General features: G+C 48.2%; 1 protein-coding gene across 1 annotated transcript in view; it reads right to left on the reverse strand.

Moving 5' to 3' along the window:
- The window catches only part of LOC143988168 (zonadhesin-like), a 127454-nt gene that overhangs the window by 54476 nt on the left and 52053 nt on the right, over window positions 1-20925 (reverse strand). Inside the window, exon 3 of the mRNA XM_077487527.1 lies at window positions 7421-7698. Coding sequence (XP_077343653.1) covers window positions 7421-7698 — 278 coding nt within the window. The remainder of the gene's footprint in view (window positions 1-7420; window positions 7699-20925) is intronic.

Consider the following 20925-nt stretch of genomic DNA (forward strand, 5'->3'; position numbering starts at 1 on the left):
AGCGGTGGGGAGACTGCACATAGATAGTGGAATTGATTTTTCCATATTCCTCCATGCAACCACTGAATGGTCACTTCTCCTCCTCTCCTCCCTGCAGACATTCAGCGGCTGTATGGAGTAATATGGAAAAATCAATTCCACTATGTGCAGTCTCCCCACTGCTCCTCCTATTCAGGCACACAGGGAATGCTGCGCAGCATGGGCACTCACCTTTCCTCTGGTCAGCAGCATAAGAGTTCTTCCCTCTTCACACTCATGGGACTATCCAGCTGGATAGTTTTTCAGCAACCCCCCCCCCCCCCCCCTCCGACTCCATAATCAAATAGGAGGCAGGTACGGAGGAGAGGTCTGGTGAGCGGCACAAGAGAGAAGCTCAAGTGCGGGTCCCACATGGACATGCCGCCCTCATGCCTGCCTTGGAGCCGGGTCTGTCATCCAGCCGCTGTGCCACCGGACCGGGATGAGACCTTGACAACTGTGATTGATCACAGGCAAATTAGTCTATTGCGAGGCCCCTGAGACTGCCGGTGTTCTGGCAGATAGTGTCCTGCCATCATATAGTGTCTGCCCCATACTGCGCATGCGCAGTACGAAGCAGAAGAAACTTCGGAAAATCTCCGAAGATGAACGGCGCCTGCGCCGTGAGTGGAGGTGGTAGCCTCACCATCCAAGCGGACATAGAGTTGGGAAAATTAGAGGGCCCCTCGCGCTCTCACTTCGCGCTCTGCTCTTTTATATTCCAGCTCTATGTCCATTTGGATGGTGGGGATAGAACCTGGACTCACGGCGCAGGCGCTGTTCATCCTCTGGTATATTCGGAATCTGTGTGTGCTGTGTACTGTGCATGCGCAGTACACAGCGGACACTATGCGATGGGGGACAGTATATGATAGGTCACCGGGCCTTAAGCAATCGACTAATTTGCCTAATTAGAGAGCCGCCTCTGGCAAAAAGATGAACAATATATGCATAAAATTTCCAAAAAATGCTAATACCGCTTCCTGAAAAGTCAGTGCAACTTAATTTAACCACTTTCAGACCGGACCATTTTGCTGGTAAATGACCAGAGGTCTTTTTACACTTTGGCACTGCGCTGCTTTAACTGGTAATTGCGCGGTCATGCAATGTTGTACCCAAACAAAATTTGCGTCCTTTTCTTCCCACAAATAGAGCTTTCTTTTGATGGTATTTGATTGCCTCTGCGATTTTTATTTTTTGCGATATAAACGTAAAAAGACCGCAAATTTTGAAAAAAAATGATATTTTCTACTTTTTGTTATTAGAAAAATCCAATAAACTCAATTTTAGTCATACATTTAGGCCAAAATGTATTCAGCCACATGTCTTTGGTAAAAAAAAAGTCAATAATTGTATATTTATTGGTTTGCGCAAAAGTTGTCACATCTACAAACTAAGGTACGTTTTCTGGAATTTACGCAGCTTTTAGTTTACGACTGCCTATCTCATTTCTTGAGGTGCTAAAATGGCAGGGCAGTACAAAACCCCCCCAAATGACCCCATTTTGGAAAGTAGACCCCCTAAGGAAATTGATAAGAGGCATGTTGAGCCCATTGAATATTTTATTTTTTTGCCTCAAGCGATTGAATAATGACAAAAAAAAAAATTTTTTTTTTTTTTTACACAAAGTTGTCACTAAATGATATATTGCTCACACATGCTATGGGCGTATGTGAAATGACACCCCAAAATAAATTCTGCTGCTTCTCCTGAGTATGGGGATACCACATATGTGGGACTTTTTGGGAGCCTAGCCGCGTACGGGGCCCCGAAAACCAAGCACCGCCTTCAGGCTTTCTAAGGGCGTAAATTTTTGAGTTCACTTCTCACTACCTATTACAGTTTTGAAGGCCATAAAATGCCAAGATGGCACAAAACCCCCACAAATGACCCCATTTTAGAAAGTAGACACCCCAAGCTATTTGCTGAGAGGCATGTTGAGTTCATGGAATATTTTATATTTTGCCACAAGTTGCGGGAAAATTACAAACTTTTTTTTTTTTTTTTTTTTTTAACAAAGTTGTCACTAAATGATATATTGCTCATGCATGCCATGGGCATATGTGAAATGACACCCCAAAATAAATTCTGCTGCTTCTCCTGAGTACGGGGATACCACATATGTGGGACTTTTTGGGAGCCTAGCCGCGTACGGGGCCCCGAAAACCAAGCACCGCCTTCAGGCTTTCTAAGGGCGTAATTTTTTGATTTCACTCCTCACTACCTATTACAGTTTTGAAGGCCATAAAATGCCAAGATGGCACAAAACCCCCACAAATGACCCCATTTTAGAAAGTAGACACCCCAAGCTATTTGCTGAGAGGCATGTTGAGTCCATGGAATATTTTATATTTTGCCACAAGTTGCGGGAAAATTACAAACTTTTTTTTTTTTTTTTTTTTTTTCACAAAGTTGTCACTAAATGATATATTGCTCACGCATGCCATGGGCATATGTGAAATGACACCCCAAAATAAATTCTGCTGCTTCTCCTGAGTATGGGGATACCACATATGTGGGACTTTTTGGGAGCCTAGCCGCGTACGGGGCCCCGAAAACCAAGCACCGCCTTCAGGCTTTCTAAGGGCGTTACAGTTTTGAAGGCCATAAAATGCCAAGATGGCACAAACCCCCCCCCAAATGACCCCATTTTGGAAAGTAGACACCCCTAAATTTAGGGGTACACTAGTGAGACTAGGTAATAAATGGCGGGTGCCCTGAAACTATAAAAAAATAACTAACCAACCAGCGTCACCTGTAACAGTTATATGGTGATCACTGGTGAAAGGGTTAACTAGGGGGCAATTAGGGGGCTTTATGCGGTAGTATATGGGGGTCCCTGGCGCTATAAAAAGCTGCAGCGAACCTAAATACCTACCTGCCTAACTAGCGTCACCTGTGACACTAATACGGCGATCAGAAAAACGATCGCTTATTAGGCTGGGTTCACACTGGAGCGATGCGGGAACGCCACGAATGCGCGGCGGGTTCCCGCATCGCATGCCTCCCGGCGGCAGTTCACACTGCCCTATGCGAACTGCTGGGAGTGTCAGTGAAATGTTACTGACACCCCCAGATCAGTTCGCATATCGCAGTGCGATCTGCAAACTCGGATCGCATGGTGTGAACACCCATGCGATCCGATTCTGCTGCGGGCCAAAAAAAGGGTCCCGTGCGAATTTGCGGCGGGTGCGGCGGGTGCGGCGAATGGCTGAACTCGAATCGCACAGAGATCGGATGTGATTTGCACTGCAGTGCGGTGCGAATCACATCCGTTCTCATAAACCGCTGCAATGTGAACCCAGCCTTAGTGACACTGGCGACGGGGGGTGATCACGGGGTTAAACCTTTATTGGGGGGGTTAGGGGGGTACCTTAGAACTAAAGGGGGCTAACCCTAACTGCCCTAACAGTTATTAGTCACAAATGACACCCGCCGGGTGATCAGGGGGTTAAACCTTTATTAGGTAATAAATGGCGGGTGCCCTGAAACTATAAAAAAATAACTAACCAACCAGCGTCACCTGTAACAGTTATATGGTGATCACTGGTGAAAGGGTTAACTAGGGGGCAATCAGGGGGCTTTATGCGGTAGTATATGGGGGTCCCTGGCGCTATAAAAAGCTGCGGCGAACCTAAATACCTACCTGCCTAACTAGCGTCACCTGTGACACTAATACGGCGATCAGAAAAATGATCGCTTATTAGGCTGGGTTCACACTGGAGCGATGCGGAAACGCCGCGAATCCGCGGCGGGTTCCCGCATCGCATGCCTCCCGGCGGCAGTTCACACTGCCCTATGCGAACTGCTGGGAGTGTCAGTGAAATGTTACTGACACCCCCAGATCAGTTCGCATATCGCAGTGCGATCTGCAAACTCGGATCGCATGGTGTGAACACCCATGCGATCCGATTCTGCTGCGGGCCAAAAAAAGGGTCCCGTGCGAATTTGCGGCGGGTGCGGCGGGTGTGGCGGGTGCGGCGGGTGCGGCGAATGGCTGAACTCGAATCGCACAGAGATCGGATGTGATTTGCACTGCAGTGCGGTGCGAATCACATTCGTTCTCATAAACCGCTGCAATGTGAACCCAGCCTTAGTGACACTGGCGACGGGGGGTGATCACGGGGTTAAACCTTTATTGGGGGGGTTAGGGGGGTACATTAGAACTAAAGGGGGCTAACTCTAACTGCCCTAACAGTTATTACAGTCACAAATGACACCAATGCAAAAAAAAAAAAAAAAAAAAAAAAAATGACATTGGTGTCACTGTGACTGGGGGGCAGGGGTAATTGGGGGAGTGATCGGGGGGTAAAGGGGGGGTGTGAGTGTGCCTGGCATGTTCTACTGTGTGTGTGAGTGTTGGTGCAACTTACTGATCCGCTCTCCTCCGTGTCGGAACGAAAAATACCGACACGGAGGAGAGAATACATCACTTCCTCTCCTGTGTTTACATTACAGGAGAGGAAGTGATGTCACCGGGGATTTCTATTCGTCGGGAGCGATCGCGAGGGGGTGGCCATGAATGAATGGCCGTCCCCTCGTCCGGGATCGCTCCCGTACGAATACCGACCGCCGCAGGCACCGGGCGGGGGCCCGATCGGGCCCCCGACCCGCGGGAGGCAAGGGACGTACATGTATGTCCTTATGCCTGCCCGTGCCATTGTACCGACGTACATCGGCGTGCGGCGGTCGGCAACTGGTTAATAATGTTTTCTGCAGATGGATTGCAATCAATCTTGAGGCCAGAAAATAAACCACAAACGACATATGATGTCACAGTCCCAGAGGATGCTGGGACTGTGACATCATACTGGGCGGGGACATCATCCGGTGTTGTCCCTATATAAGTCACCGTGTCCCGGTCATTGTGAGCAGAGAGAGCGACGAGGCAACATCTGAAGAGAAGAACAGAAGACGTCGACAGTGGCGACAGAAGACCAGACCACTGCCTGTAAAAGAGCTAGAAGAAGGCGCGGTGGCCCGGCAAGAAGAACCGAAGAGGGGGACAAGACCCCCGAAGTCGGAAGAAGAGGGCGGCGGTGAAGAAGAAAGCCAGGCTCCTCCGCTAGCAAAATAGCTAGCAGAAGATAGCGGAGGAGTCCGGCGAGAAGACCCCCGAAGACTGAAGACCCCGGAGCTGTGCAATAAACTATTTTAACCCTTGTGTGTTGTGTTTTTTTTACTTTTTTTTACAGGTGAATGGGTAGGGGTACATTGTACCCCATACTCATTCACATAGGGTGGGGGGGTCGGTATCCGGGGGCCCCCTTATTAAAGGGGGCTCCCGGATTCCGATAAGCCCCCCACCTGCAGACCCTGACAACCAACGGCCAGGGTTGTCGGGAAGAGGCCCTTGTCCTCATCAACATGGGGACAAGGTGCTTTGGGGTGGGGGGGCCGCGCCTGGTACGTCTAGCACGCGGCCTGGTACGGCTCAGGAGGGGGGGCAGCTCGCTCGTCCCCCCCTTTCCTGGCCGGCCGGGTAGCGTGCTCGGACAAGGGTCTGATGTGGACCTGGGGGTAACCCCCATGCCGTTTTTTTCAGCGTTGGGGGTTCCCCTTTAAGTCCATACCAGGTGACGGGGCCAGCGACGCCTCCTTCGCTGGCCCCGTCTACCTGGAGACGCGCTCAAAATGAGCGGCCTTTCCTCCGTGCGTGTGGGCGAGTCCGTTCATTTCAAAAGTACGGCGGATAGTCCGGCGGACTTAGTACGCCATATTAGTCCGCTGAAAAAGTGCCGTGTGTGGGCAAGTAGCCCGTTCGGAAAACCCGGCGGACAGTCCGGAGGGACGTGTGTACGCGGCATTAGTGTGCCTAGGCTGGCAGGGTGAGCGGGCCCGGTGTTCTGTCAGATTAGCGCAACAGAACATCACCGGAACACATTGGGGTAAAGCCATGAAGTTCCAGCCTGTAACACCCCTATGTTTAATAATATTTGATTAAAGAATAATTGGTTATTATTAATTTATTAATTATAATTGGAGAAGATTCTAGAAACTGTGACTTCATAGTTCATAGTATTAAGATCCCTTTCACATCAGGGCGTTTTGCAGGCTCTATAGTGTTATAACTAGCGCCTGCAATACGCCCTAAAGAAGCTGCACCATTGTCTGTAGTGTGAAAGCCTGAGGGCTTTCACACTACAGCGGTGCACTGGCAGGACGTCAGGGAAAAGTCCTGCCAGCACCTTCTTTGGAGCGGTGAAGGAGCGGTGTGTTTACCGCTCCTCCACCGCTGCTCCCCATTGAAATCAATGGGGCAGCTCTGTAATACCACCGGCAAAACGCCGCTATTGCGGCGTATTGCCGGCTGTTTTAACCCTTTCTCGGCCGCTAGCGGGGGGTAACAGCGCCCCGCTAGCGGCCGAAATGCGCCGCAAATCCGGCAGTAAAACGCCGCTAAAAATAGCGCCGTTTTACCGCCCATGCTATGGGCGGTGTGGTGTGAAAGGGGTCTTAAAGCGGAGTTTGGCACCTTTCAGGGAGGAACGGGTATCTGTTTTTGACAGGTCCCGCTTCCCCACTTCCTGAGACAGCAGCGCCGTCCCTCAGAAGTTTGACCCATTAGAAAGTGCAGCACACATGCACAGTAGGGAGCCGTCTGTGAAGCCGAAAGGCTTCACTGCCGGTTTCCTTTAGTGAAGATAGCGGTGGTAGCAAACGACAGCCGATCCGAAGATCGCCTGAGGTGCCAACATTGTGTGTTCCCTGGACAGGAAAGCGTCCATATATTAAAAGTCAGAAGCTACAGTATCTGTAGCTGCTGACTTTTTTTTCCCCCTTGGCTGGAACACCTCTTTAAGGCTTTTAATATATGCAATTTATACGGTTAATTTGAATCGCTTGAATTACTTTTCTCATTATGGGCGTGAGTGGGCCTCATGTCTAGGTTTTGCCTAAGGCCTTACAAAGTCTAGAGCTGGCTTTGCATCTATGATAAAAATTATAGACCCTTCATTTCTTTGTAAGTTGGCAAACTTACAAAATCTGCAGGGGATCAAATAATTTCTCACTGTATATATGCTTTTGAAATTACCTAGTAGCAAATATAAATTCTGTTAAGTGCACTGGGACAAGGTTTGATAGGAATGGTTATCCTGGTCCTTTTGTATTTTCTTATTCTGACCTGCAATTCATGCTTTAAATGTGGTTGCAATCTAAGCTTGTCTTCTACAATTTCTCTCAATAACTTTCACTGATTGCTGTCTGCTTGTCAGCTATCAACAGTGAGTAGGCCTAAGGGCCATCACCTGGGAGGATTGCCTCACAAATGCCTGTGCTATTCACTGGTGACTGAGGGTCCGTTCACACAGGGGCAACACGACTTGTAGGCGGGTTCACACAAGCTTATAACTTTCATAATGTTTACTTCCCTTTGAGACTGCAGTCTTTGTATACTTACGACAGAAGGTTGAGTTCCTCCAGGGTAGCACCACTGCTCCTGCAGCTTGACAGGCATCTGTATAGGCCTGAAGATGACTGCACAGGATGTCAGAGTCTAGATGGAGCTCACACATGTCATTCAAACAGTTCAAAAAGTAGTCCCTAGGATCCACAGTCATTACACAATGCCGGAACACACCATCAAAGGGAAGCATCTTGCCACAAGAGTCTTCACTAGAAGTTATATTTTGTATTTCTGCTGTGCAGACAGGATTAACTGTAGTGGCTGGCAGACAGCTGGAATTACAAAAAGCTTGTTATTTGTAACATTTGGAAAAGCAGCAATAATAACAATTTCTAATCCTGGAAAAAAAGAACCATACCCACCTGTTACATTTACAAATATAGCCACCTACTGTTTTATTCCATTTAAAGGTTACTTACACATGTCCTTGGTGTTAAAGTGCGTGTTAACCCATTCATTTATGTCTATGGAAGCCCATCTATTAGAGCTAGGCACAGCACATTGTATTCGTGTAGCACTGACCCCCGAAGGAGCTGCTGAGGGCCTGTACTCTGCAATTAATCCCCCACTGACTTGACTCAGTCCCCTTGACACAGCCGTGGTGCAATGTTAGTGTTAAGCGAATGGTGAAGGATAAGCCCACAGTATACAATGTAACAACAGTATACCTTTTGTTATTACCTAGGCATCCGATGTTCCACCTGCAGGAAAAGGAACAATACTCCACACCAATTGTAATTAACCAGAAATTTATTTTTTACTGAGGTTAGTATAAAATAGTAATTACAGCATTTGCACTGTCACATCGACATAATGTGACAGCACAGTAAGAACACACAACAGTATGCACATGTACAGTTGTCTTAATTGATCCCTGAGAATGTGTCTCCAAATGGGACTAGTGCTCAGAGTGACTACGCCTTACTCTGGGCACTTTACCACTTCCAGAACACTCAACTACAAGGGAGATCCCCCTAATTTAATAAAGGTGCAAGGCATTGCACTACAAGATACAGTCTTTGATCGTCTTTCTTCTGCTAGCTATTTGTGTGTAGAATTGTAATTTGTAATCCAAGTGGAATAACAAGGGTTAATTTGAGATGAATATTGGACTTTTTCCTGTGGTGTGATACACCTGTAATGGCCTTGGGATAATACAGTGCTAATAGTATTGTGATAAATAGCCTGGAGGCCTGCTTAACCCAGTCTCTTTATTAAGTTCTCTTCTAGGGATGAGCCGAACACCCCCCGGTTCGGTTCGCACCAGAACTTTCGAACGGACCCCAAATTCGAACGAACTTTAGAACCCCATTGACGTCTATGGGACTCGAACGTTCGAAATTAAAAGTGCTAATTTTAACGGCTAATATGCAAGATACTGTCCTAAAAAGGGTTTGGGGACCTGGCTCTTGCCCCAGGGGACATGGGTCAATGCCTAAAATGTTTTTAAAAATGTCCGTTTTGGCGGGAGAACTGATTTTAATGATGATTAAAGTGAAAAAAAAAAGTTAAATATGGTGCCTAGGGGGTGTCTGTAGTATGCCTGTGAAGTGCCATGTGTTTCCCGTGTTTAGAACAGGCCCTGCACAAAATGGCATTAAACAGAAATAACATCATTGAAAACTGCTTGCGGTTTTAATGTTATATCTGGTTCCTGCAATATGGTTGAAAACCATTGAGAAAAATGGCATGGGTAGCCCTCCCTGCCCATTACCAGCCCCTTTGGGTCTTGTACGCATATCAAGGGGAACCCTGTACCCATATTAAAAAAAGGAAATGCGTGTGGTCCCCAGGCCCTATATACTCATAACAGCAGTATACAGGCGGTGCAAACAAGACAGGGACTGTGTAGGTTTGTTGTGTTAAGTTGAATCTGTTTGTAATTTTCAACTGGTACATTTTTAAAATGTAGCTCCAGTCCAAAAAACTATTTTTAAGCTTTTTGGAAAACACAGGGAAGGGTTATCACCCCTGTATAATTTGTTTTGTCGTCCATCTTTTTTCACCTCACTTGCTGTTGTCTCCTTCCGTTTGCAAGTAGGAGATGTTTGTAAGTTGGATGTTTGAAAGTAGGGGCCTGCCCTATATGCTCTGCAGAAATGGCGGAACAAGGTGTTGGTTTTGTCACAACATTGTAAGCCCTCAAAGTGACTCTTGCTGGGCGCTGGAGCGCCCTGCTGTGAACGATTATATCAAGAATTGTAATTACATGCCATTGTTGAACAGTGGTAGAAAAATTGACCTTTGGTGGTTGTGGTGCTGGTGCCACAACACTATAAGTCCTCACAGTTACTCTGGGTGGGCACAGGAACGGGCCCTCCTGTGAAATATTATATCAAGAATTGTAAATACATGTCCCTGTTAAACAGGGGCAGAAAAATTGGGCCTTAGGCACTGGTGCTGGTGCCACGACACTGCAACCTCTCCCATATACTCTAGTTTTATTGCAGGAATTAGCCCTGCTGCAAAGCATTGCATCAAAAATTGTACTTAAACGCCCCTTGTTAAACAGGGGCAGAAAAATTGGGCTAATGGCATCACCCAGAACCAGAAATGTTCTTCCAACATATCAGCGGAAGAGGAAGAGGATAGACAATCAACATAACAGGACAGTCACACAGCATCAGCATAGGCAGTCTTGAAGGGATGTGATATTTCAAAAAAAATTATTCGGTTACATCAGCTTCAGGTGCTTGGTAGCTGTGGGTGATCCAAGACTGATTCATCTTGATGAAGGTCAGTCGATCAACTGATTCGGTGGACAGGCGCACCCTGTGATCGGTAACAAAGCCACCAGCAGCACTGATGGTGCGTTCCGAAAGAACGCTGGATGCAGGACAGGCCAGTAGCTCAATTGCATACTGTTCAAGCTCTGGCCAGTGATCCATCCTCAAGACCCAGTAAGCCAGAGGATTTTCGGTGGGAAAGGTGTCCAAGTCTGACCTTGCCCCTAGGTATTCCTGCACCATGTAAATCAGACGCTGGCGATGGGTGCTGGAACCGATCATACCTTGGGGCTGCGGACTAAAAAATTGTCTGAAAGCATCAGTCAGACGGCCACCTTCTCCACCGCTCCTTCTGACCGATGCCTCAGCAACACGTTGTCCAGGACCAGGAGTTTGTAACCTCCCAGTCTCTGGGAACGCGTTGCACAGACCTTTCTGCAAGGCCTTCCGGAGATGTCTCATCCTCTGCTCCCTCTGCGATGGCAAGATAAGGTCGGCAACCTTACCCTTGTACTGGGGATCAAGGAGAGTGGCCAGCCAGTAATGGTCCCTCTTCTTGATCCGAAGAATACGAGGATCCTTCCGCAGGCTTTGCAGGATCAGGGAGGCCATGCAGCGTAGGTTAGCTGAGGCATTCGGTCCGGAGTTCTCTGGGTCACTAAGGGCAACATGATCCGCAGCTACCTCCTCCCAGCCATGTACAAGTCCACATGTTTCTTGGGACTGTAAATCATCCCTACAAGACTGCTGCTGCTGCTGCTGCTGATGCTGAGTGCCAGCCTCCACCTCCATGCTGACACAATCATCCTTCTCCTCCTCATCCTCTTCCTGTGTGATGGGTGGCACAGCAGGAACACTGTCTGGATAAAGGGGGCCTTGAGAGGCAAGGAAGTCCTCCTCTTCCCGCCTCTGTTCTGCCTCAAGTGCCCTGTCCATTATTCCACACAGCGTATGCTCCAAGAGGTGGACAAGAGGTACAGTGTCACTGGTGCATGCACTGTCACTGCTCACCATCCTTGTGGCCTCCTCAAAAGGTGACAGGACAGTGCATGCATCCCTGATCATGCCCCACTGGCGTGGTGAGAAAAAACCGAGCTCCCCTGACCCTGTCCTGGTGCCGTAGTCGCACAGGTACTCATTGATGGCCCTCTGCTGCGTGTGCAGCCGCTGCAGCATGGCCAACGTTGAGTTCCACCTGGTGGGCATGTCACATATAAGGCGGTTCTTGGGCAGGTTCAACTCCTTTTGGAGCTCAGCCAGCCGAGCACAGGCATTAAATGATCGGCGGAAATGCACACAGACTTTCCTGGCCTGCTTCAGGACATCCTGTAAGCCGGGGTACCTGCCCAAGAACCGCTGCACCGCCAGGTTAAGGACGTGAGCTATACAGGGCACATGGGTCAGTTGTCCCTGTCGGAGGGCGGAGAGGAGGTTGGTGCCATTGTCGCAAACCACCATTCCTGGCTTAAGCTGGCGTGGCGTCAACCACCTCTCGGCCTGCCCCTGCAGAGCTGACAAAACATGCGCCCCAGTGTGGCTCCTGTCCCCCAAACAAACCAGTGCAAGCACGGCATGGCATCGTTTTGCCTGCGTACTTGCGTAGCCCCTGGAACGCCTACGGAGCACCGCTGGTTCTGAGGACAGAGCACTGGAAGAGGCCATGGAGGAAGAAGAAGAGGAGGGGGTGGAGGAGAGAGGTGTGTCACAACCAATAGTAGCATTTTGTAGGCGTGGTGGAGGAACAATCTCCAACACTACTGCACCTTGTCCTGCATCCTTCCCAGCTGCCAGAAGAGTGACCCAATGGGCCGTGAAAGACAGGTAACGTCCCTGTCCATACCTGCTGGACCATGAGTCAGCGGTAATATGCACCTTACCGCTGACCGCCCTGTCCAGCGAGGCAAGGACATTGCCGTCCACATGCCGGTAGAGAGCCGGAATCGCCTTCCGTGAGAAAAAGTGGCGTTTGGGGACCTGCCACTGAGGAACCGCACATTGTACAAACTCACGGAAGGGGGCCGAGTCTACCAACTGAAAAGGCAGCAGTTGAAGTGCTAGCAATTTAGCCAAGCTAGCATTCAACCGTTGGGCATGTGGATGGCTGGGAGTGAACTTCTTTCGTCGGTCCAGCAGCTGGGGCAGGCACATTTGCCTGCTATAATCGGACGTGGGTGTAGTGCTAGCAGAGTGCCCGGAAGCACTTGGCTGTGACACACCTAATTCTACACCTTCATTCCTCTCAGAGCAGGTTTCAGAGAGGACTGAAGGTCTAGTGGGGTTGGAGATGCCAGCTGTTGAGGAGCAAGGAGAGGTCCGCTTTGTTCTTTGGTGTGGGTCTTTGAGGTACGCTTGCCAACGGGCTGCATGGCAGGTCAACATATGTCTGGTCAAGCATGTGGTGCCCAAGCGGCTGATGTTTTGGCCACGTGAGATACGCTTGAGACATATGTTGCAAATAGCAACGGTGCGATCTGATGCACTCGTCTCAAAAAAGGCCCACACCAAAGAACTTTTAAAATAACGCGCAGAGGCAGCGCCCTGCACTGGCGGAGCTCTGCGGTGTGATTCAGTCGGTGTGCTTCCCCTAAGCTGGCCCCCGGAGGGCATCCTGCCTCGTTGGACATGTGCCTCCTCCTCCTCTCTCCTACCAGGCACCCACGTGGAGTCAGTGCCCTCATCATCCCCTCCCTCTTCATCGCTGTAGCAAACCTGGCAGTATGCTGCAGCTTGTGGAACATGACTGCCAGATTGCTGTCCTTCTTGAGCATCCCCTCTCTCTGCGCTCACGCTACTGCCTTCCTCTAGCTGAGTGTCATCATCAGAGCCCACAAAACACTGGGCATCCTCCTGGAGCATGTACCCAACACTGTGCTCAAAGAGTTCAGGAGACTCCTCAGGAGGACGTGGTGGGTCTAGGGAAGGAGTCACTGATGATGACATTGAGAGGAGGGAAGACGATGCGTTGGCAGCTGCTTTGCTAGTACCCTGAGACTGGGTGAGAGAGGATGAGGAGGATGAAGAGGGCTTGGTCATCCACTCTACCAAGTCGTTGGCATGTTGCGGTTCAACATGTCCAGCTGCCGAAAAGAAGGACAAGCGTGTCCCATGGCCACGTGCTGATGACAATGCACCGCATCCACGACCAGCACTGTTGTCTCTAGACACAGAGCCTGCTTGCCCTCTTTTATCGGCTCGCGCCTGTCTGCCTCTCCTTGCTGGCCTTCCAGACATGGTAATGGCCTGAAGGGAGTTGGGTAAAACCGCAGTGTAATGGAGTCACACAACACCCACTAAGCCCTGCAGATGGCTCTATTAGAGAACAGCAATAAACGGTAGATACAGGTGTATATTGTGCTGGAGTCACACAACACCCACGAACTCCTGCAGATGCCTTTATTATAGAACACCAGAGATAAAGGGGTATACTGTAATTGAATCACACAACACCCACTAAGCCCTGCAGATGCCTCTATTAGAGAACAGCAATAAAGGGTAAATACAGGTGTATATTGTGCTGGAGGCACAAAAAACCCACTAACTCCTGCAGATGCCTTTTTTATAGAACACCAGAGATAAAGGGGTATATACAGATGTATACTGTGCTGCGCTGGAGGCACACACAATTTCCAATAACTCCTGCAGATGGCAAGAGAGCTCAAATAGAGAAGAATTATGTAGGTGGATATAGCGGTGTGTACTGGGTACAGAGCACGCAGACAGCACGCACAAGCTCCTAACACTACTGACTGCAAGCTCTATTATAAAAGATAGATCACTAGCTATATAGGTGAGGTGAATATAGTGGTGTATACTGCGGTCAGGGCACACAGACAACAACCACTACACAACAGCAAGATCGAAAATCGGCCAAAAACGATCGGTGTGTACTGTGTTGAAGGTACACAGAACACCCACTAACTGCTTCAGACGCCAACACACTACACTAGGCCGCCGCGCTGGCGGCCTTATATAGTGTGGGGCGTGTACTACACAGCCTGAGCTATGATTGGCCACAGGCATCCTACCTGTGGCCAATCATGGCTCTCCTCGCTGCTGGCGCTGTGATTGGCCAAGCATGTGGGGTCACAGTGCATGCTTGGCCAATCATGAGCCAGCAATGCACTGCGATGGCGCAGTGCATTGTGGGCCGTGAGCGCCACACGAATTTGGCACGAACGGCCCATAACATTCGGAATTCGCCGAACGGGCAAACAGCCGATGTTCGAGTCGAACGTATGTTCGACTCGAACACGAAGCTCATCCCTATTCTCTTCCATGGAACTACAGGTCCCAGTGACGCTGTATTAAAGTCTAGCTATATGAAAGTGCATAAGAAACTGTGGGCAACAGCCCTCTCACCAAACTGGGTCTGAAGGAAGGGAACTGCTTCGCTCTGCTGGTTACAGTTTGGTCTTGCTTCTCACCGGCCAGCTCCATCACAACACTCAGCAAGATGAACCGGATCCTTTGATGGCTCCAACAGGTGTCTCTGGATCCTTCCCGATCCAGTCACTCCATCTCTCCAGCGATCAGATGAATGGCAGAGTCTTTGGATGTTCCATTCCACAGTGGCTGTAGGCCGCACTTTCTGGAGACCTCCTCACGAGTCCTTACAGGCAGGCCATGTGTCCAGAAAACAGAGAAAATGGCTGTGTGTGTCCTTTTATAGCCTACCCAGCACGCAGTTCAGTACAGAGTGATCATGGGTAGGTCACTTGGCATTCTGGGTAGGTAGATCACAGTAAGATGTAAACAGAACAGTCACTTCCTGTTATCTTTCTAGTGCTTGGAAAGGGAAAATAATTAAAGTCCATTTTCTGTATTTAGCCGCTAGATGGCACCAAGTACTAAGCTATAACATTGTCCATAGAATTACATTGCATTACATTAATAGGCAAAAATGCCAGCGTTACATTAGTCTTTTAGAATTTACAATGTACCCCTACCCATTGGCATGGGGGGGGGATCTGGGGGCCCCCTCGTTAAAGGGGGCTTCCAGATTTCGGTAAGCCACCGCCCGCAAACCCCCACAACCACCCAGCAAGGGTTATGGGGATGAGGCCCATGTTACCATCAACACAGGGACAAACTGCTTTGGTGGGACCCCAAAGCAACCTCATGTTGGGGTCATGTGGCCTGGTACGGTTCGGGGGTGGGGGGGCACTCTCTTGCCCCCCCCCCTTTTCATGTGGCCTGCCTGGTTGCATGCTCGGATAAGGGTCAGGTGTGGATTTGGGGAGGGCCCCTGGGCCTTTTTTTTTTTTACCGCATTTTGCATTGGCGTTTTTGCGCGTTTTTGCGCGTTTTTTAGCGTTAGCGTTAAGCAGCGTTTTTTAAGAAACACATCTCTTGGCTATAGCACTCAGTAAACAAAGAAAATATGTTGCGCGGTTATGCGCGTTTTTGCGCGTTTATGCGCGTGTTTGCGCGTTTTCCCGCGATTCGCGTTTTTACAGCTCTAGCTCCACGCCACGGAACGCACTGGTCCTGGGTTTTTTTTACAGCTTAAAAACGCCTATGCCATTTGCAGCTCAAAAACGCCTAGGTGGGCATGAAGCCATAGACTAACATGGACAGCCGTTTTTAAGCTGCAAAAAAAGCTCAAAAAAGTGGCTGTAAAAACGTCCATGTGCATGAGGCCTTATTGTTTCACTTTAAGCATTATTTAAATCACTGCTCCTGAAAAAACAGTTGTTTTTAAAACGTATTTCTTTTGCATTGATACATCTCCGTTGAGGTCTCCATACACTGTTTATGGCACTAACTTGCATATAAGCCTTTTAAATTAGACCTTTTTTTTGTATGTTTGTATCCGATTGACTGATTTTCTGCCTGTTAGCGGTGTTCTGGTGTGAACTGAACCAGGGGGTGTTCGGCTCATCCCTATGGATCAACAGGGCCGGTGCTACCGCTAGGAGAAGTAAGCAGCTGCCTAGGGTGCAGCCACGACCACTGTTTTTTCCAGGGCCAGGATGGGATGGGGCACAGGGGGAATTTGCCCTGGATGCAGCAGTTTCATAAGGAGGAGTGGGCCAGTGGCCATAGTAGGATCTACCCCCGGGGCTCCCCTGCCGTGCTCTGCTACAAGTGGGCTGTGTTCAGGGGTGGACTGACAACTCATGGGGCCCCCAGGCAATAAGAGATTATGGGGCCCCCAGGCAATCCGAGGGTTATGGGACCACACAGTATACACACACACACAGTATACAATCACACAGTATACACATACATGTTTCTATTGGCTGAGAAGGTACTGGAGAGGTGGGGCAGCTATAATCTTGGCATTTTTAGACCAAAAGGATGTCGGTAAGGGACATTTCAGAGACAGATGTAAAAAAAAAAAAACACAGATTTTTAAATACTGTCCCTGGTGTTACTGAGGCTGGCAACCCTGATGGGGCCCCCTAGTGGCTCGGACCCTCGGGCAGTGCCCGAGTGGCCCAATGGTCAGTCCGCCCCTGGCTGTGTTGCTATTGTTTGTTTTGCTGAGGCCTAATTTGGGAGTAGAAGAAGAAGAGGCGTCCTCCCTCTCCAGCCTCCTCCCATCGTATGCAGCAAACTTGTCAGATCCCCTGGACCCAGCACCCTGATAGACATCTGGCTTGCCCCGTACTGTGCATTCTGGGGATTGGATGCGACATCACTCGGGGGATAATTATCTATGTGTGGAATTGTGGAATGGACAGCTATCACTCAGCAGTCTGCTGGATCCCCTACCTGAAAAGTATGTGTCCTGGAGCAGTATGACACCACTCCTGTCCCATGCTTAATCATCAACCCAACATTCATATCTCCTGGCCGGATCACTATCAGATTGGAGCTGGAGCCTGCTCAAAGCTAGGTCAGATCTCCACACACCAATAGTGCTCCCTGCCAGGAGGACACATGGCTTGGGGCACTGGGAGGCTTCACCATGGCTGCATGTGCAGTGCTGGGGGATCAGAGCTAGGGTACACCTTATGTGTATTACTGTGCAATCAGAGACTGGGAACACCTTGCATCATGTTTTCTTATCTTTATATTTTCTACAGTTTTTTTTTTCATTTTTTCTTTTATTTAGAAGGGGGTGCAAGCAGCTGGTTTTGCATAGGGTGCAAAGTAGTCAAGCACTGGCCCTGTGGATCAACAAATTATTATGAATTCAACAATGATTTTAAGCTCATAAATTTATAGGAAGCACCTGTGCTCCAGCATGACCTTCAATGGGTACATTGGCCAAAAACAGTAAACAACGCTGACTTTTGCCATCAAGATCCTAGATTACACCCCCATAATTTCTCAACTTGACTGCTACAATATCTTCCTTTCTAGTATTCCACTAAAATAACTCTTGCCTCTATAACATATCTTCAATCATGTTGCAAGTATTTATCTATCTTTTCTGCCATTTCTTCTGGTCCTCACCTTCATTTTCAAGACAAAGAGCAAGGCTCTTTGTCTTTAAAACAGTTCTTAACTCATGTGCCTTGTTTTTTTCTGACTCTATCGCAAAATAGCCCCCCTTCCAATTCTCCATATTCCTATTAATGCCCTCCTTACTCATAACCTGATCCAAAGTATGATACAAAGAATTCTTTAAAGCAGCCCACATTCTTTTGAATTCTTTCTATCATACTTTTTTGACCCTCCTGTTCTGAGTGGACTTGAGAAGTCTATGATCCTATGTCAGATTTTCACTGCTAACTATTGTATTGCAGTTTAGGTTCAATCCCTAAATGCCGTGGCATTTTTTAGACTTTTTCCCTTTATTTTCACGTAGTGATCTGGCCAGTAACACACACTCCTGTCTTAGGCTTGATTCACGCGTTTTTTTATGCATTTTGCATTTTGCAGGGACATTTTTTAACATGGGTTCCTATGGAACATGTTCACATCAATGCATTTTTGTGCCTCTGCATTTTTGGGAAGGGGTCGGGAACTTTTTTTCATGCAAAATGCAGCGTTTTGCATGTAATAGAAGTCAATGGACCTGCATCAAAAATGCAAGTACCGCTTTTTTACAGCGATTTGCGTTTTTGATTTTTTTTTGTTTTCATTTTTTTTCACTGTCTATCTGGGTGCTAAGCAACCACAGTGTAAAAAAAAAAGAAAAAAAAAATGCAAAACGCAGAAAAATCGCATGTCCAAAAACGCGACAAGCACCACAAAATGCACAGCAAAACGCTCAAAAGCAGCATGCATAGATGTGAATCGAGCCTAAGGGTGGCTACATTTTGGATGGAGGAGTAACAAAGACCACATTCTTTTGAATTCTTTCTATCATACTTTTTTGACCCTCCTGTTCTGAGTGGACTTGAGAAGTCTATGATCCTATGTCATATTTTCACTGCTAACTATTGTATTGCAGTTTAGGTTCAATCCCTAAATGCCGTGGCATTTTTTAGACTTTTTCCCTTTATTTTCACGTAGTGATCTGGCCAGTAACACACACTCCTGTCTTAGGCTTGATTCACGCGTTTTTTTATGCATTTTGCAGGGACATTTTTTAACATGGGTTCCTATGGAACATGTTCACATCAATGCATTTTTGTGCCTCTGCGTTTTTGGGAAGGGGTCGGGAACTTTTTTTCATGCAAAATGCAGCGTTTTGCATGTAATAGAAGTCAATGGACCTGCATCAAAAACGCAAGTCCCGCTTTTTTACCGCGTTTTTACAGCGATTTGCGTTTTTGATTTTTTTTTTGTTTTCATTTTTTTTTCACTGTCTATCTGGGTGCTAAGCAACCACAAAGTAAAAAAAAGAAAAAAAAATGCAAAACGCAGCAAAATCGCATTTCCAAAAACGCGACAAGCACCACAAAATGCACAGCAAAAACGCTCAAAAGCAACATGCATAGATGTGAATCGAGCCTAAGGGTGGCTACATTTTGGATGGAGGAGTAACAAAGACCCCTTTGGACAAGCTGGGGAGAGGATAATGTTGGAAGTACTAGCAGATTTAGATGCATTAACAAATCGAAGCCAAACTCCAGTTAAAGTGGTTGTAAAGTCACCGAGGACAATTACTGGAATCCTTTCTGTTATAGCAAGCTATAATATGCAGTGTGTGGGGTTTTTTTTTTTTTATTATTATTATGAAGCTAAATACCTTATTTCACAGAGCTGCTGTGCAGTCACGTGACCTCCTGCCACTCTTCTCCAACCTAAGGACTACAATGGAAGGGTCTTAGATACCCCTCTGATATCACTCGGGAGGTCACATGAATGCACAGTGGCCCTGTGAAATAAGGTAGGTAGCTTCATAATTAGAAAAAAAACGCACACACTGTACAATATAGCTTGCTATAACAGAGGATACCAGTAAGGCCTCTTTCACATGGGGCGGATCAGTAATAAAACGCCCCGTGAAGATCCGCTCGCTCAGCGGGGATCACTCCGTTGTCCCCGCTGAGCTGGCTGCGGACAGGGCGGTCTCCGCACACTGTGCGGGGACCGCCCTGTCAGTTCTCCGCTCTCCTCTATGGGGATCGGACGAGCACGGACCGTCTGTCCGTGTTCGTCCGATCCGCTCTGCAGACGGATAGAAAAATAGGATTTTCCTCCGTCTGCAGAATCGGACTGTTGCGGAGGCGGACGAAATCGGGTGTCTGCGGATGTTCATCCGCAGACACCCTCTATCCCATAGGGATGAATGTATGTCCGTATTTCATCCGCAAACGGATGGATGAAATACGGACATATCGTCCGCATGTGTGAAAGGGGCCTAATTGTGCTCTGTGACTTTACAGCCACATAGAATAGCAGCAAGAGGGAGGAGAGGGGCAGCGAGAAGATTGGCTCTCACAGCACAGACTTTTGAGCTGACAGGCAGAGAGGAAGGGGAGAGGGAGAGACTGACCACACAGCGGGATGACGGAGGCACATAAACAAACTATGGTATCATGGATCAGCAGCCTTGATTACTGTGGTCAGAACACAAAGGGCGACACAGGAACAGGCAGGATCACCCAAGTATTTTACAGTATAGAACGGGACAAATGACACTGCAAAAACACTATACTGGTTATCGTACTTTAAAGGAACATGATCCATGTTCTGTTTTAGGGTTACAAACGCTGTAACACTCTATAGGGAAAAAAAACTTCTGGTTTTGCATTTTTAACCACTTAACAACCGCCCATTGCCGATTAACGGCTTCAGGGCGGTTGTTTAACTCTGAGAGGCCGTTAATTAACGGCCTCCCAGAATTCTGCTCTCGCGCGCCCCCTGGGGCGCGCACACGAGAGCATCCGTGACCGCTGGGTCCAGTGGACCCGGCGCATTACGAATCACGGTAAACGGCCGCTCATCGCGGCCGTTTACCACGTGATCGCTCCGTCAAATGACGGAGTGATCACTTGTAAACAAGCCGGCGTCATGTTATGACGCCGGTTCCTCCCTCCCCTCTCTGTACCGATCGGTACAGCGGAGGGGGAAGAGATCGGTGTCAGCAGCGATGTGGGCTGCATCTGCAGTGCCCACATCGCTGCTCACCGAAAATTAACCCCTCAATTCCCTGCAAATACTCTGCAGGAAATTGCAGAGTAATGCAAATACTCTGCATTACTCTGCAATTTCCTGCAAATACTCTGCATTACTCTGCAATTTCCTGCAAATACTCTGCATTACTCTGCAATTTCCTGCAAATACTCTGCATTACTCTGCAAATACTCTGCATTACTCTGCAATTCCCTGCAAATACTCTGCATTACTCTGCAATTCCCTGCAAATAGTCTGCATTACTCTGCAATTCCCTGCAAATACTCTGCAATTCCCTGCAAATACTCTGCAATT

Source organism: Lithobates pipiens, unplaced genomic scaffold (assembly GCF_037356315.1).
Source record: "Lithobates pipiens isolate NorthernLeopardFrog02 unplaced genomic scaffold, aLitPip1_a1.2 Scaffold_18, whole genome shotgun sequence".
In the NCBI taxonomy this organism is placed as follows: domain Eukaryota; kingdom Metazoa; phylum Chordata; class Amphibia; order Anura; family Ranidae; genus Lithobates; species Lithobates pipiens.